Genomic DNA, 17,367 nt, shown 5'->3' with positions numbered 1-17,367 from the left:
ACAACACTAATTTAGATGCAGTAGACTCCAGTGTGGAGGCAATCCTTGTGTTCAAATGGTTACTGACAAGAAATCCTCTCAATTTCGGGAGGTGATGAGTCAAAACAAAAAGCTTGCTATCTCCTTAACAACACCTAATGAGATGGGCCTCTTCATCACCTCCACCCCCGCTACATATGGAGCTACCATGTGGGCCTGAGAAGCGTCCAGATTCCTGATGCAGCTTACATGATTGTTGGCGTTACATGCTATCTGAGTTTTAAAGCCTCTCCAGTGTATTATATATAAATGTTACCTCGATTCACCTGCAGAATATCTTCCCTCGTGTGGTGTTTCAGAGCATCAGTGAGAACACTTTGCTATTTAACTAAAAAAAAAGGCTAGCGACACATTACTAGTTAACATGTTTCAATGGGAGCACACAAACTTAATTAAAATGTAATTAACCTAGTAGGTTCTCTGGAAATTTTCTTATTACAATTGTCGTCTTCTGTTTGAATGAGTTTGAACTCTATCAGTTCATTAGGTGCACCTACATAACAAGTCCCTCAAAGGCACCAATGCTGGCTTTAAAACAGGCTGCTCAAATTCATCAAGGATGGCAGAAACTTTCTATATCATTAACTATACAAGGGCTGAAAAAGAATGGCTCAGCGGAGAAGGAAACCCTAGTAGCATACGCAGAGCAATGTTCAAATGCTTCATGAAATTATTTAGATACAAACAAAACTGAGTTTAAAACCTTGTGGGAAAACAAGAAAACATTTAGTGAAAGTTAATTAGGAAGCCTGACCAATCAGAACACTAAGGATGATGACAGTTTGTTGATAAATTACAAACATTGAAACATTTTTTTGTGAACAATTTTTTTCACTTAACATCTGTTCAAAACATCAGTATTCAAAATTTGATTTCTTGGATACAGTTGAAGGAACCTATGACCAATGTTGCTACCACAGCAAGTAGCACATTTGTCTAGTCAGGTACCGGAAGAGGTCACCCTGAATTCTGAATAAAAAGGTTACGTCAGTAATAAATTGTAGTCATGAGACAGATTAGAAGAAACACAGTTATGTAAAGATGTGGCTGATCAAAGTGGCCTGGACAAAGGACAAATAAGTTTATGTGTTATTCTCTGTGATGCTCAGTCATTCCCTCTCCCAAGCCCCCCACCCTGCTCTCACTCTCTTTGATAAGTGTGCTTAATGCTGATATGAAATTCTCCCCACATCTCCCACCCAAGCCCAAAGGCATCGGGCAACAGGACACAGTGTCACTGCTGCAGCAGAAAAACCGTTAAGCAGATTTACTCGCACGCTTGCTGGTGAGAAAAGGGAGGGAGGAAGGGGGGAAAATGATGACATTTTTCCACCATGACTGCATGAGAGACATCTCTTTTTTGCCCTTACTGAATAAACGGTTTATAAATGTAAAATCATGTTTCCTCTCTGGCAGTAGCCCAAGGACCAAACATCCCTGAATAACATGATGCCAGCAGCAGGACCTGAAGGGCAACGAGGAGAGCGTCTATTAAAGACAGAGGTTATCGTCTGCTGAGGCTCAACCTGCTTTCTCTTCTGTGATTTCAAAACAACAAGGAGGCAACAAATGACACTCACTCCTGCTACTGGTAGTAAACAGCTTTTGTACTTGTACTGTCATAGTGGTAGGTCTAAGAGTCTGCAAATCTGTCCATCTGTTCATCCCACATTTGGCCCAGACCAAGATATAGTATCATGGCAATTGCTGGCCAGATTGCTGTGAAATTAGCTGTTCCTATGCACGGTTCCCAGAGGATGGTTCTTAATAATTAAAGTCACCTCTGACTTGAATTCTAGCACCACTAAAAGTTTCCGTTCATGGCCAGCACTTTGCAGTTGCCAAGGTCTACACATTACAAAGTCAGTTTAAGCAAAGGGAAAGTAATGTTAGGTACGTGTGAAATGTGAAATCTCATGCTCCACAGAGGATGAACTCCTTATTTAGCACTCATTCAGATGACTACATTCCTTTCCTCCTCACTCACTGCAGCTCAAGCAACCAGTTGACTTTTGACTCATACAGTGTAAAACTACTCTGCACTGCACAGTGGAAAGTTATAATATTATTCAGCCATACATCCTCAGAAAACTATTTTAAAGTGTAATAATGACACTGAAACCCAAGAAGTATGAGTCATGTTTTTGAGACAGTCATCAGTACACTGCATTTTTACTCTGCCAAGGAACGTGGCGGAGTAACAATGCATGTGAAAATAGGCTTTGGTTTGTCTGTCTGTCCATCTGTTCGCAACATTACTCAAAAACAGACTAATAGATTTTGATGAAATTTTCAGGGAAGGTCAGAAATGACACAAGGACCAAGTAAAGATTTCTGTGTTAGTGATAGCAGCATGGAGTCACTGTAATTATGACAAGTTAACACTACGTTAGCTGCCTGCTGATGATCACATGATTGTGATCCTACTACAAATCTACAGCTGTGGACTTATTGGAAATGACACAAGGAACAATGATTAAATTGTGGGAGTATTTCTGAGTCCCATCAGTTCCCGCCACCCGCTACATATTTAGGTCCCGTGATTCGGTATCTGTACATAACGTACACATGCATAACACACACCTGTGTTCAGTGTAGTGTCATTTTGTTTGTGGGTGCATCTATATTAAATAGACACATTCTATGCTGCCGTGATTTCTGATCATCAATAACTAATAAACAAATGCTGCACTTCTAAAAAGAAATGCTGCATTTCTGACAATGCCATATGGGGAATGAACAGCCTTGACGGAGTACTGTGCTCTCTGAGTGCTTTTCTTGTTGAAGACTGAGATGATCAGTCATGGTGGTGACTGCTTATTTTGCTCATGATGTGTCCTAAAAAACATCATATGGACACTTAAATTAAAAAATAAACAACAACAAAACAAAAAACAAGTTAATTTTCGCTAGAGGAAGTCTTTAAGATTTTTGAAGTGGAAACTATTCAGATGTAAACTCCAATTTCTGCTGTGTGTGTGTGTTGGTTGTGCATTCTGTGTAACTGACATCCACCCCAACAGTGTCTCTCCAGCTCTGATGCAGGTCAACAATGCATTCAATCAGGACAAAAAACCCTTTAATCTGAATGCATTCAAGCCAGCATTTACATGAGACGTAATTGGGAAAACAATTTAGTTGTACACAAAGGTAATATCTGGTAGACAGGGTTGCCTCTTGGGATTTTTCATGTATACAAAGTGAATGTACCTAAAGCAGGTGGAAAGAAATGCACCTTAAAGAAAAATCTAAGCCTGTAGTTTCACTTTAAAGACTCTAAGTCAGGCAGAAAACGAGGAAAGATGTTTTCTTTAAATGAAATGATTCACTTAATCATGATTTAATTAAAATTTAATTAAAACCTAGCCATCTCAGTATTTTTTCGCATTGCCTGCAAAAAAGATAATAATGTTCTTAAATTAAAAACTGTAACTCTCAGTTACGTTTTTCTTTAAACAGCCTGTCACCCCTTTACTGTTACCTCTACTTTACGACATTTAAGCAAAGCATCAGAACTTACAAGAACATTTTAATTCTGCTTACATGAATGCGTCAATAGCAATCACTGTATATTAAAAAACTGTGATTATTATGCTCTTTATCTGTGTCTTAATTTTGCAGTAATAACAAAGAGAACATTTACTGTGTGAACAGTGTCACTAAATAGGAACCTGAAACCTGAGTTTGTGGATAATGATGTTTGAGAGGAATATAAGCATTTGGATTTCACAGAAGACTGATATTCTCATTATCTTGGGGAAGCCAGCCAGCAGTACGTGATCTGCCATCATACTATTAGCTTCGGTGTGTAAAGAGAGGAAAATCAATACACATTTGATTGCCAGGGTTAATAACAAACACTTTTGCTAATAAACCACGTTCTCAAAGATCTTTTCTGCTGAGGGTGTGAAAGTCTTATTGTTTGTCTACTGGAATGATTTATCTGGTGGTGTTTCCCACTATACCTGTTTTCACTGAAGGGTAAACTGTGTGGATACATGGTCCTGGGGATACATTGGTAGGACAGACATGCTTTGCTGTTGGCCTTTGTTTCTCTTTTTCTACTGGGCCAGGTGTGGTATTCAGATTCCCCTTGAAAGATGTCCTCTGTTATGCCCTAAGCTTTTTTTTTTTTTTCATGAATTCATTTTTGATGAAATGATCTCCTGTGCCAAAGCATATAAAGTGCAGCTGGGAGGTGACAGTCTGCAGAGGCTGGATACTAATATGTGAACTTCTATGTCTTGTCAGAGCATGTGGAATAATATGATGACACTCAAGGACGATATGTTCAAAAAATTCAATTGCCGGTCCCAGAAGGAGTTCAGAGCTGTCCAGCATCCCATCTTTAAAGATGGTCTAACCAATACTGTCCAGCAACACACTGTGGGTATCATGATCTACACAAGTAAGAACTCACTGTGCTAATCTTACAATTGCACTTTTAACTGGCTATTATGGCCCTAAGACTGCACACAACACGGCAGCTCAGGGAAAATGTGACAAAGCTGAAAACAATGTTTGTTTTTGGTAACTCATGAGTCTTGTATACTTCACACATTTTTTAAAAAAGATTTTAACATATTTTTTTTAAGAAGAAGAAGTGACCCAATTAGCATCTGTCTGATCTGATTAATCTCTCTCTAGTAACAGGTTATGTACCACAGGCTTTTAAGGTTGCTGTAATCAAACCTTTACTTAAAAAGCCCACTCTAGATCCAGATGTTTTAGCCAACTATAGACCAATTTCCAACCTCCCATTTCTCTCTAAAATTCTGGAAAGAACAGTTGCAAATCAATTATATGAACATTTACAAAGGAATAGCCTGTTTGAAGAGTTTCAGTCAGGCTTCAGAGTGCATCATAGCACAGAAACAGCTCTGGTGAAAGTTACTAATGACCTTCTCATAGCGTCAGATAATGGACTGGTCTCTATACTTATTTTATTGGACCTTAGTGCAGCATTCGATACAATCGACCACAAACTTTTATTACAGCGACTAGAACATTCTATTGGCATTAAAGGGACAGCACTGGACTGGTTTAAATCCTACTTATCAGACAGGTTCCAGTTTGTGCATGTCAACAATGACTCTTCTGAGCATACTAGGGTTAATCATGGAGTTCCTCAGGGTTCTGTCTTAGGACCAATACTGTTCACATTATACATGCTTCCCTTAGGCAACATTATTAGGAAGCACTGTATTAATTTCCATTGTTATGCTGACGACACTCAATTGTATTTATCTGTGAAGCCAAATGAAACTAATCAGCTAGCTAGACTGCAAGATTGTCTTAAGGACATAAAGACCTGGATGACCTATAATCTCTTACTACTAAATTCAGACAAGACTGAAGTCATTGTATTTGGCCCCAAACATCTTAGAGAATTGCTTTCAAAGCATATAGTTACTCTGGATGGCATTACATTGGCCTCCAGTACTACTGTGAGGAACCTCGGTGTTATCTTTGACCAGGACATGTCCTTTAACTCGCACATAAAACAAATCTGTAGGACTTCCTTTTTCCACCTGAGAAATATTGTGAAAATCAGGAACATCCTGTCTCAGAGTGATGCAGAAAAACTAGTCCATGCATTTGTTACTTCTAGGCTTGACTACTGTAATTCCTTATTATCAGGTTGTCCCAATAGCTCTCTGAAACATCTACAGCTGATACAAAACGCTGCAGCCAGAGTACTGACGGGAGTTAGCAAGAGAGATCATATTTCTCCTATATTGGTTTCTCTTCATTGGCTCCCTGTTAAATCTAGAATAGAATTCAAAATCCTTCTTCTGACATATAAAGCTCTTAACAACCAATCTCCATCATATCTTAAAGACCTGATAGTACCATATTACCCTAGCAGAACTCTTCGCTCTCAGACTGCAGGCTTACTTGTTGTTCCTAGAATCTCTAAAAGTAGAATGGGAGGCAGAGCCTTCAGTTATCAGGCACCTCTCCTGTGGAACCAGCTCCCAGTTTGGGTTCTGGAGGCGGACACCCTCTCTATTTTTAAGACCAGGCTTAAAACCTTCCTTTTCGACAAAGCTTATAGTTAGGGCTGACTGGGTGACCCTGACGGGGTGAGCTGGTGTTTTCATTTGCACAACTGACTTCCCCTCTTGACGTCCCTTTAGTTTGCCCCTAGTTATGCTGCTATAGGCCTAGGCTGCTGGGGAACCTCTCTGGATGCACTGAGCCCTTCTCTAACTACCTATGTATTTACTATATATACCATTATTGCATTACATTCACTCTGTTTCTTTCTGTGTCCTTTCTCCGAGTGTCCCTGGTCCCAGAGCTGGATGCTGGATGCTTCAGATGTGTGGCTGTGTTTTATGGTCCTTGTGTCCCACCTCCCCACCTCTCTATCTCTACCCCTCTATCTGTATCCCTCTATCTCTACCTCTACCCCTCTATCTCTACCTCTCTACTTCTTCTGTCCCTCTCAACCCGCCCGGCCAGCAGGCAGATGGGTCCCCCCACATTAGAGCCGGGTTCTGCTCGAGGTTTTTTTCCCTGTTAAAAGGGTGTTTTCCTTGCCACTGTCGCCTTTTGGCTTGCTCTGGGGGTCAGGCATATGGGTTCTGTAAAGCGTCTCGAGACAATTTGACTGTAATTGGCGCTATATAAATAAAATTGAATTGAATTGAATTGTCCATCCACCCATTATCTACACACCACTTAATCCTCATTAGGGTCTATTCCAGCTGACTTAGAGTGAAGGCAGGGGACACCTGGACAGGTCATCAGTCTATCACAGGACTGCATATAGAGACAAACAATCACACTCACATTCACACCGACAGACAATTCTGAGTCTGAGCATGTTTTTGGACTGTGGAAAGACTGCAGAAAGATCCCAGGAAGGCCGGGATGTGAAGTGGGGATCTTCTAGGTGCAAGGTGAAAGTGCTAACCACTAAGCCACTGTGCAGCCCAAATTAGCATCTGATTTTACTCAGTATAGGCAGCATGTGAATAACACAGAGTCACACGACTTAGATCCCCATCACTCACCTGAATAAAGCAGCCAATCACACAACAGTGTAAGGCACAACAGTCTAATACTCATTTATGGCTGCAGAACTCGAAAACATAACAACATACCCCCTACGTCTGTTAAAACATTTCTTAACCCAACAGGAATATAAGGACAGAGTAAGTCTAACATTTTTACAGAACATGTTAAATAATCTGATGTCTCCTTTAGGCCCGTTAGGAGATAATGTGGTGATGTTTCATCATGAGTTAAATGGAGCTATGGTCTTTGGTGGTGATGGTTGGACTCTTACGTCTCATTTCCACATGAAATGAAAATAGTGCAATAGTTCCTTTTAACTTTTCTGTTTGTGTTAATTTGGCCACATGTATAATAACTGTTAATACAGTGATGTTGTGCACTGCTAGGTTCAATATTACAAAATTATCAATAATGTTAACACAATACACACACATGCTTCTCTGTGTCAGCTACAGTCAACACACCGCTGCAGTCTGCTAATATTAGCTGATACTGCATAAAAACAGTCTGTGGAATTAGCAGACCAGGGTCTAATGGGTATGAATGCAAAAAATGAAAATAAATAAAATTTTCTGTAAAAAATCTACACAAGTAAGAGTCAAAAGTATGACGCAGTGATACTACTCAAACAAATACAATTTACTCAGAAAAGCTGCTTCCATACATGTGACAGTGCAGATGTTACTACCACTAGGGCACTGTGTCGCATCAATAGTATACTTTTTCAGCTTGAAACTTGATATATTTATGTGACTGATGTTGACAAAACCTTTCTCACAACATGACTAGGATTTCAGGTGAACAGGAAGTTTGACCTCTCTGCCACCATGTCACCTTAATCAAATGATATGACTTTGGAGGGATTATCAGTTTACACCTTTTTAGTACACATTATATACTTGATTATCAATAGCGTCAAAATAACAACAAAACAAAGACAACACATAGGGAAAAACATGACTGGATCGCTTGAAGGCATTTAAGGAAGACACATTTTAAGTGTCTTCCTTAAATCCTTAAGACCGGTGTGATTTCAAGGTGATTAAGTCTTTTTTTGTTATTGTTTGTGGAAATTCACTTGTGATAACCCTTGTGTCATTATTGATTACATCCTCAGTTCAGGAGAAGATGTCAAACACGATAGTCGTGTTTTTTACATCCTAGACTGGCTTTACTTTCAGTCGGTGCACCACACCTTACCATCACAGCTGCAGCTGGGAAGCCTCAGCAGAGCGAACACACACATCCAGTCTCTAAGGAAGGCAAAATTAACCTCAGAACCACATCAAACCTTTGCCAGAGAGACGGAGGCTGATAACGATGACAGACTCCAGACTCTCTGGTCCACTGGGACCAGAGCCGTGGGGAAAAAAAAAAGAAATTAATGGTGGTGTGTTGGGACACACAGCAAACACTGCTGATTTAGTAGTTTCTGTGTGTGTGTGTGTGTGTGTGTGTGTGTGTGTGTGTGTGTGTGTGTGTGTGTGTGTGTGTGTGTGTGTGTGTGTGTGTGTGTGTGTGTGTGTGTGGGTGTGTGTGCGTGTGTAGTGGGGGTTGGGTTGGGGTAGAGGACTGGGATGTTTGGATGAAAAGAATGGTGGCAAGGAGGGTAGTGTGGAGGTGAAAAAGCACATTGTCAGATACTATCACTCTCCCCAAAGGAACAACGTGAAGCCCCTCAGCACCTGCCTGAGCGCTGACGATGACATTTATCCATGCTGCTATGACTAAAGCGCAGGCCAGACGACCCAGTCTGAACACCAATCATCTGCCTGGCCCATCTCGGCTGCTGTGCTGAAATGAAGCTGTCATTCGTGCTGCGGCTCTTTCACTGTGTGTCATTCTGTGGGGAGAGATTGATGTTCTTCCTTTTTTCGCTCCTATTCAGAGTCCGGGTCCTGCAGTGGGATTAGCTGATTTGAAACATTGATGAAGTTCAGACAGCTCCGACTGGGCACAGAGATACATCTTCATTATGCTGCAAAGTGCTCCTAAAACATTATAATTATTTTTCAAACCGTTGGACAGAAAGCTACAGTCCAGAGCTGGACTGCTGTGTATGGCCTTGTCATTTTAAAAGCAGAATGTGGCTGCATGTATCAGACTCCTAGCTCCTTTCATTCAGACATATGCTTCTGAGACGGCTCATGAAGTTGTACATTATGTCCTCTAAAGTTCCATCAGCAGATTTTGCTGCAGCAGAGTTGCATGTTCAATAAAGCCCAGAGATCATTGGAAAGCTAGGACAGTTTTTGGAACAAATATGGATCTCTATCTTTGCTGTAAATGCAGTCTTGTTACAAAGTCTTTCAGTGATTTACAGCACTGAATTGTGACCACGTATAAATTCAGAAATATGCTGATGCCATTTGAAATGTCGAGGCAGAATTCTCACTTGGTGCATACTTATACTGGTGAATGTGAAGAAGTTAAAGGTTAGTATAATTATTGCATCATGTCTCATGATTCAAACGCTGTGTTAGTTTATTATTTGTCAACTAAGGTGAGAGGTGAGGTGGAGCTATGTTTTTAGTACCAGTTGTCTGTTTGTCTATCAAAAATTACCAATCTACATTTCATTAAACTTTACAGACAAGTGGAGCAGGAGCAAAGGAAGAATCTATTCAATTTATATAAAAGTTCAAACTAGAGCTTTGACCTTAGTGGAGATTTGTACTTTCCAGATTCACAAATCGTTATTGTTATCATTGCAATAAACCAAAATTAGAGTTTCAGTTTAGTGCAATGACAATGAAAAAAATGGGTCCAGGGAGATTGGGGTGGTAAAAAACAAAGTGGAAGTTAAAGGATAATCAGCTCCTAAAGAAATTCAATTTTTAAAAAAAGCATTGTCGGTGTCATCAGTTTCACTATAAACAAATAAAAATATGAAATCAGATATATAAGATGGGCCAAAAGTAGGCTGACACTTAGTGGATAGGATTTTGGTAAAACCTTTCAAATTTATTTCTTGTGCCATAAATTGCTCTTTGCTCTTGATTTCATTTGTTTGCCATTGCTCACAATTCCTATTTAAAAAAAAAAAAAAAAAACAGAAAATAGAAAAATCAAAGCCAAAATTGGAAGAAATACCTTAATAACGTTTACAAACATGACTAAGGGATATGGAATACTAGTTTGAAATTATGGTTTGGATAAATTAGATCTAAAACGTGAAACAAATAGTGAAACAGCTGTAAGTCTACTTTTGGCCCACCCTGTATTACCTTGCAACAGGTTTAAGTTAGATTCCAGGTACTATAGCAGAGCACTTGATATTTTTATAATAACAATCTGTCAAACTTGCAGAGTAATCATATAAATCTTCAGCTCCTTGTTTCCGAGTTTCTGCCCATCGTTTAGCTATCTGGTAACAACTTTACTGTTGCTCACAGGTTGAGACTATGGTGAACAGAAGGATATTCTTCTCAGGAGATGGTGGAGACCAAAACTAGAGCTACAGGGAGAGCAAATACTGGATCTAAATTCATCAAGTGGACATTTGACTTTCATTGAATTTTAATGTTAGTTGAAAATTGTTGGACATCTGAATAGGTAGCTGTTTGCTGTTTATTACTCTGCCAAGGAACGGGCGGAGTTATGTGACGATTGGCGTACATTTGTCTGTGAATCTGTGAATCTGTCAGTCTGTCTGTGTGAAACATTACTGAAAAACGGAGCAACAGATTTGGATGAAATTTTCAGAGAAGGTCAGAAATGACACAAGGACCAAGTGATCAGATTTTGGCAGTGATGCAGCTTATAGTCTGGATCTACAGCTTTGTTAAAGATTTCCCATTGCTAGATATAGCTGCTGGCACAGCGTCGCTGTAACCATGATGTGAACACTGTGTCAGTTACCTGCTGACGTTCACATGATTGCGATGCTACTACAAACTGACTGTGATTTATCAGTTGGAAATCATACAAGGAACAAATGATTAAATTGTGGACTGTTTCTGAGTCCTGCTACATATTTAGGTCATGTATGTAGCAAACCCCAGCCAGACAATGGTGAAGCTCCTGATGTTTCACAAAGCCTTTATTTACGTTCAGTCGTCAGCCTTATTTTGAACACAAATTCCTTCCTGTCCTTCACTCATTCCTTCACAGTAAGAGCTTGTCTCCATTCCAGCTGCTTCTAAGTTTAGACACATCCTTTGCTAGACAGCAACAGCGTGTAACCGTTGTCTTTCATATTTATTTGAATTTTCTGACTTTTCGGCAGCGTCTTCGTCATGTCAATAACCTGCTTCTTAGAGAATCACTTCCTGTGCTGCTGGAATGGTGACAAAATAAAAGCCCGCAACATTAAAAATATGTCTTCAAAATAAAAGCATGGAAGGAAGGGTTATTTTAACACTAGCAAAACAAAGGTTTGCCAAAAGTGATGAACTGATCAACAGACTTTTATCAGAGTAATTTACACGCAATTTGGTATTCATACATAACGTGCACATGCATAACACATGCCTGTGCTCAGCACAAAGTCATTTTTTATTAAAGATTTCATCTGTCGGAAATGATACGTCAACTGAACAGCCTTGGCGGAGGACTGCGCTCTCTGAGTGCTTTTCTAGTCTCTTCTGTCCCTCTCAACCTGCAGGCCAGCAGACAGATGGGTCCGTCCATATAAAGAGCCCGGTTCTGCTCAAAGTTTCTTCCCGTTTACAGTGAGTGTTTTCTTGCAGAGTGTTTTCCTGCCACTGTTGCCTTAGGGCTTGCTCTGGGGGTTCAGGCATATGGGTTCTGTAAAGTGTCTTGAGACAATTTGACCTGTAATTGGTGCTATATAAATAAAATTGACTTGAATTTATGTCCATCTTATCAAGTTGAAGGGTAACATGCCAATAATTTGTTCACAGCTTGTTATCACTGTCATCAAAGGGCCAAAATAAGTCAGAACAAATTGAAATCTCCTTTTAGTGCATCATGGACATTTAAGTCTACATCTGACAAAAGTGCTACTATAAATAGCAGCTTCCTTAAAGAGACAGGTGCATGAACATAAACTGTGGAACACAACGCAGTCTGATAATACAGCAGGCCAACCGCATCCTCAAAAGGTTTTCCCCATCAGTACGTTTACCTGTATCACATCAGAGACATTTTGTAAATGCTTTTACTGTTTAACAGAATGGGGTGTTCTTTCATGATGGCTTTAAAAGTTAAGTTGAGAAACATTATGATTCCTTACACACTTTACCCAGGTAAAGGAACAAACAAGTCTATATAAGCACCTTAGTAATTGGGTTGCATTCAATATCCTGCAGCAGCATGGGTTACTGTGACAAAATACTAATAAGCTTTTTGGAAGTGGGAGAAGACAGAGACTGTCGGAGTTTCTAGTTACTAATTTGGCATGTGTTGGCCTCCTGGGAGGCAATATTTGAAGAAAACAAATACCTAGTTTGTTTTTCATTTTGTTTTGTTTTGGGGAGTGATTTTTAACTGCAGCTGTTTTTATATCAGATACCTGACTGTTTCAAAAGTTAATGACCGGGGCGTTTTCATTCATGCTGTAAAAGACCTTAGCTGTTATTTACACACATGGGAATATAAGGTGTCATTTCTCACCTGACACAAGTTACAAGCAGCTTAGCCACCCTGAGAGAATACTGGCAAACATTTAATCACAAGGTTGCTTGTTTGGATTTTGTAGACTCTGTGGCAATATACAGGTGAGGAAAGTGAAGCATGTGGCAAACCTTTGACTTCTGGGACAATCTAAGAAATATATCTCCTGAAAAGACAGCATTTCATAGTAAATGACAGACTAAAGTATATTGATTTGCATAGTTATATCAGAAACAGCAAAAAACAAAAACAAACAAACAAACAAACAAAAAAACACTGCTAGTGTCAGGCTTTTGGGCAGAGCCAGGAACCCAAGAGATCTGGCTTACTTAATCCACTGGCATTGTATGAGTTTATTTATTCATCTATTTCCCCCTAAAAAACAAACAAACAAACAAACAAAAACCTAATGAAAAGACTAAAACCAACAATGTGTTAGTTGGTCTTTCAGTGCTGCCTAACTTCACTACCCTGCCTATAGCTCTCAGTTTCAAATCTAGTTGTTTCTAAATATGCATCTATCAGAATACCTCATGAATAAAATATTATCATTTTTTTAAAAAGGTCAGAAACTTAAATTAGAACAAGGAAATATTATATAGCAGGCTTTGATCCATACACAGTGGATACTGTGCATTCATTGGTGGCCAAGGTCTTTTCACAGAATTTGTACAGAATATGAAAAAATATTCTGATCATATTATTTTCTTGTGATTCTTTCTGTAAGACTACATTAAAATTAGTAAGGGAATTCATATATGTTTAAGAGTCAGTAAGCTCTGCTTTAGGAAAATACTGTTTGACCTCCCAGATGTTTCCCTAAACAGTCAAATGGTTAAACTTTTCTTTTTTGTTTGTTGTAGTGTGATGTATAAGATTTTATACAGGTATCTGTTGAGATCAGGGAGTCTGTTTAGATCTGCTGTGGTGGTGATTTTCTTCAAAAATAAGTCCCTGAAAAAGTTTAGGTCTGGCTTTTAACCAGCAGCAGCACTTTGCTAGATTGCAGAATGTAGCTGAAAAAGGCTCAGTGCCGCTATAAGTCTGTGCCCAATTGCTTGTTGTTCCACATCCATAACCATTCCTACCTGAATCAAACACAACTGTTCAAGCTATTTTTTAAGGAGTTCTAGATTCTTGCCCTTAAGAAGTAATTCTAATATCCTCATGTTGCTAGGGATTGGCTACCAGCAGCTACAGGAAGGTTGTTCTGGTCAGTGATCATAGGCCTACTGGACAACTGTGTGATTTGTGTGTTTAATGAATTTAGTTGGTCTAACAATTGGAGATATATAAACAATTACATACATAAACCCATCAATTTTCTTACTTCAATCTGAAGCAGGGCCTCCTCTCTCTGACGAAGCACCTCCACATCCTCCTCACTTATCTCAGACAAAAAAGCCTGAGCTGCTCCCTCTGAGCTTGCTGCTTCTCCAAACAGTGGACCGTCCTCTATCTGCTCAGTAGATGGGGTCTGAGGACTCTGTGGGAGAACACATGTACACACAAACACATTAGATTTAATTAAATAAGAAGCTGTAATGGAAATGGATACAGCAAGAACAGTAAACGTACTTTCAGACCACAAGAGTGTGTCTGCTGCCACATGATGTCAGTGCTCCGATTTCTGATTGGATGGCAACATGTTGCAACTCCACATCATACCTACCCGTGTGTATGATGAATAAACTATACCACCCTCTACAGTTTATCCATTGTGTAATCTCATCATCACATCATGATGACAAGATTACACAATGCCAGAACATAGTTTACTGACTCTCAACCTTTGAAACCAACGTTGCTCCAAGAACATTTTTGTTAACTGGTGTACAGTGTTCTCTGCTGATGAAGAGGTGAATGAAGCCCTTTTCAGACAGGGGATCCATGCTATTGCTGGCTTCATCAATGCCTTAAAGTAATACCTTTCTGTTATTCCTCCACCAAGGAACGCATCAGAGTTATGTAACGATTGGCATACGTTGGTTTGTTTGTCTGTCTGTTGACAACATTACTCAAAGCGGAATAACGATTTGGATGAAATTATCAGGGAAGGTCAGAAATAACACAAGAACCAAGTGATTAGATTTTAGTAGTGATGCAGCTTATAGTCTGGATCCGTGGATTTGTTAAAGATTTCTGTATCACTGAGAGATAGCGACACAGCGTCACTGTAACCATGACAACAAGTGAACACTACGTCAGCTGCCTGCTGATGATCACGTGATTGTGATCCTGCTACAAATCCACCGCTGAGGACTTATCTGTCAGAAATGATACAAGGATCAATTAACTAAATTGTGGGGGTGTCTCCAAGCCCCATCACTTCCCACCTCATGCTACATATTTAGTCCACGCAATTCAGTATCCATACATAACGTACACATGCATAACACATGCCTGTGCTCAGCGTAAAGTCATTTTGTTTGTGGGTGCATCTATATTAAATGGACACATTCTAGTGCCGTGATTTCTGATCATCAATAACTAATAAAGAAATGCTGCATTTCTGACAATGTCATATGGGGAATGAACAGCCTTGATGGAGTACTGCACTCTTGACACTTTTCTCTGAATGCTGCTTGTGGTTTTTATTCAGACATACATCCTACAGTGTTCAAGACAGCCATGGTACATATGCAATATTTGCCATTCACATGAGACTAGACAATATATCAAGTGATATATGTAACAAAATAAGGCAGGAACACGCACAATCTAAACTAATAGCAGTTTATCAAATGGTTCAAATAACTGAACAGCTAGGTTATTTAAAAATCCTAATCAGTGAAAATTCTGTCCATGTGTGATGATCATCCAGCTACTACTTTACAAACAGTAAAATCAAACTATTCCAACAGCTGTGATACTAACTCAGGACTCAACCTGAGGATGGCCACTATGCAACGAATCATTTAACTGTAGCTGATAAACTACAATCCTGTGTGACAACTCACCTATCTGATGTGAAGGCAAGTACACAGTGTTTGTTTATTTATTTTTAAAAATGGAACAGTTCGTATTAATGTACATTTCCACATAAATACGAGAGATTGTAGCCATACGGCTAATTTCCATCCCGAGTGTAACTTGGATCTCGGACTGATCAGTTGCCGTGCTGGGTATAATTTTTAATAATGAGTCGCACATATGGATCCTACTGCTGTTTGACGTTGCAGATATTTAATGAGCTCAGAGGAAAAATTCCATCAAGCAATGTCAGCTCTTGCTAACATCTTGTGAGGCAAAGAAAATGTATTATATTGACTAGTGGTAAGTATCATTAAAGTTTTATTTTTATGGAAATGTCAGTTTGGAGCTGAACAGATTTTAAATTGTATGGAAAAGTGTCAGAAAGGTGTGTTTTGATTCTGGCACACAATCTGTCTTTTGCTCTCTGTGATGTTTTTTTGACAAATATTGATGCTGAAATGTAGAAAAAAGGATTTCCTATTCGTTTTACACAAGTTGGTGTACTGTTGCTTATGTGGGCCTATCTGATAAGTGCAGTCACATTAACAGATAGGTAGCAGAAGTCTCACCCCAACCGGTTGAGGCAGATGGCCGCCTTTTTGTTTTTTTTCCCCTGTCCATTAAAGGTTTTGGGTTTTTTTTGTTTGGTTCTTCCCCACTGTCATTGACTGCTTGCTCATAGCAAATCCAACGGTAACTACTTTGGATTGTTGGGTTCTCTGTCTTCACCTTACTATGTGAAGTGCTATGAGATGACACATACTGTGAACTGGTGAATATAAATAAAACTAAAATACATAATTGAAATTCGTATTCGTGCTGTCTTGAAAGTGATATGGAATGTGACTACGTCCAGCCTAGTAAGACTGCCAGCAAAACTTTATAAAAAAGTGACCATGGTACACATTCAGGCATGAAACTCACACATTCAGTTGCCATCAGATCAAGGGAACAGAGCGTACATCTGAAAAGGCCCTAAGAAGCAGCTCCTGCATTGTTTTCCTGTGGACAGTGTCTGTTGCAGTGGTTAACTCTGTCTCCTCAAAGCAGGAAGGTTCTAGACTGGGGCATATTTGGAGATTGTAAGATATCCCTTTGTTCATTAACCCCTGCCATCCTGGAGAGATACAGGTAAGGTTAACTGGCAGCTCTAAATTGCCTGTAGATGTACACGACTGTTCAAAAGTTTGGGGTCACTTACAAATGTCATTATTTTTGAAAGAGAAGCAGTTTTTTGTTTTGTTTTGTTTTGTTTTAATAAAGATAACATTAAATGAATGGTAAATCCATTCTAGACATTGTTAATGTGGTAAATGACTATTGTAGCTGGAAACAGCTGATTTTTAATGGAATATCTCCATAGGGGTACAGAGGAACATTTCCAGCAACCATCACTCCTGTGTTCTAATGCTACATTGTGTTAGCTAATGGTGTTGAAAAGCTCATTGATGATTAGAAAACCCTTGTGCAGTTATGTTAGCACATGGATAAAAGTGGGAGTTTTCATGGAAAACATGGAATTATCTGGGTGACCCCAAACTTTTGAATGGTAGTGTATGTCTATTAGTATCTACTCTAGAAGTTATTTTATTTTTGTAAAAAACTGTCATTCTAAATGATGATATCAACCCCCATAGCACAATTTGAAAGAACTTCTCATGATGTCAGGGATGTTTGGCCTTAACAGTAGGATCTTGGTATAGTAGTAGAAGTACAGTTTCAGTGATAGTAATGGCAGCAGTCATGAGT

The 17,367-nt window shown here is 39.3% G+C and overlaps 1 protein-coding gene across 3 annotated transcripts in view; it reads right to left on the bottom strand.

The window, feature by feature from the left end:
• The window catches only part of tsnare1 (T-SNARE Domain Containing 1), a 230,379-nt gene that overhangs the window by 88,746 nt on the left and 124,266 nt on the right, over positions 1 to 17,367 (bottom strand). For all 3 annotated transcript variants that reach the window (XM_055013784.1, XM_055013785.1, XM_055013786.1), the window contains exon 8: positions 13,973 to 14,128. In XM_055013784.1, the coding sequence (XP_054869759.1) occupies positions 13,973 to 14,128 (156 nt within the window). The remainder of the gene's footprint in view (positions 1 to 13,972; positions 14,129 to 17,367) is intronic.

Source organism: Amphiprion ocellaris, chromosome 9 (assembly GCF_022539595.1).
Source record: "Amphiprion ocellaris isolate individual 3 ecotype Okinawa chromosome 9, ASM2253959v1, whole genome shotgun sequence".
Taxonomy (NCBI): Eukaryota; Metazoa; Chordata; class Actinopteri; family Pomacentridae; genus Amphiprion; species Amphiprion ocellaris.
This window is presented reverse-complemented; position numbering and strand designations above follow the sequence as displayed.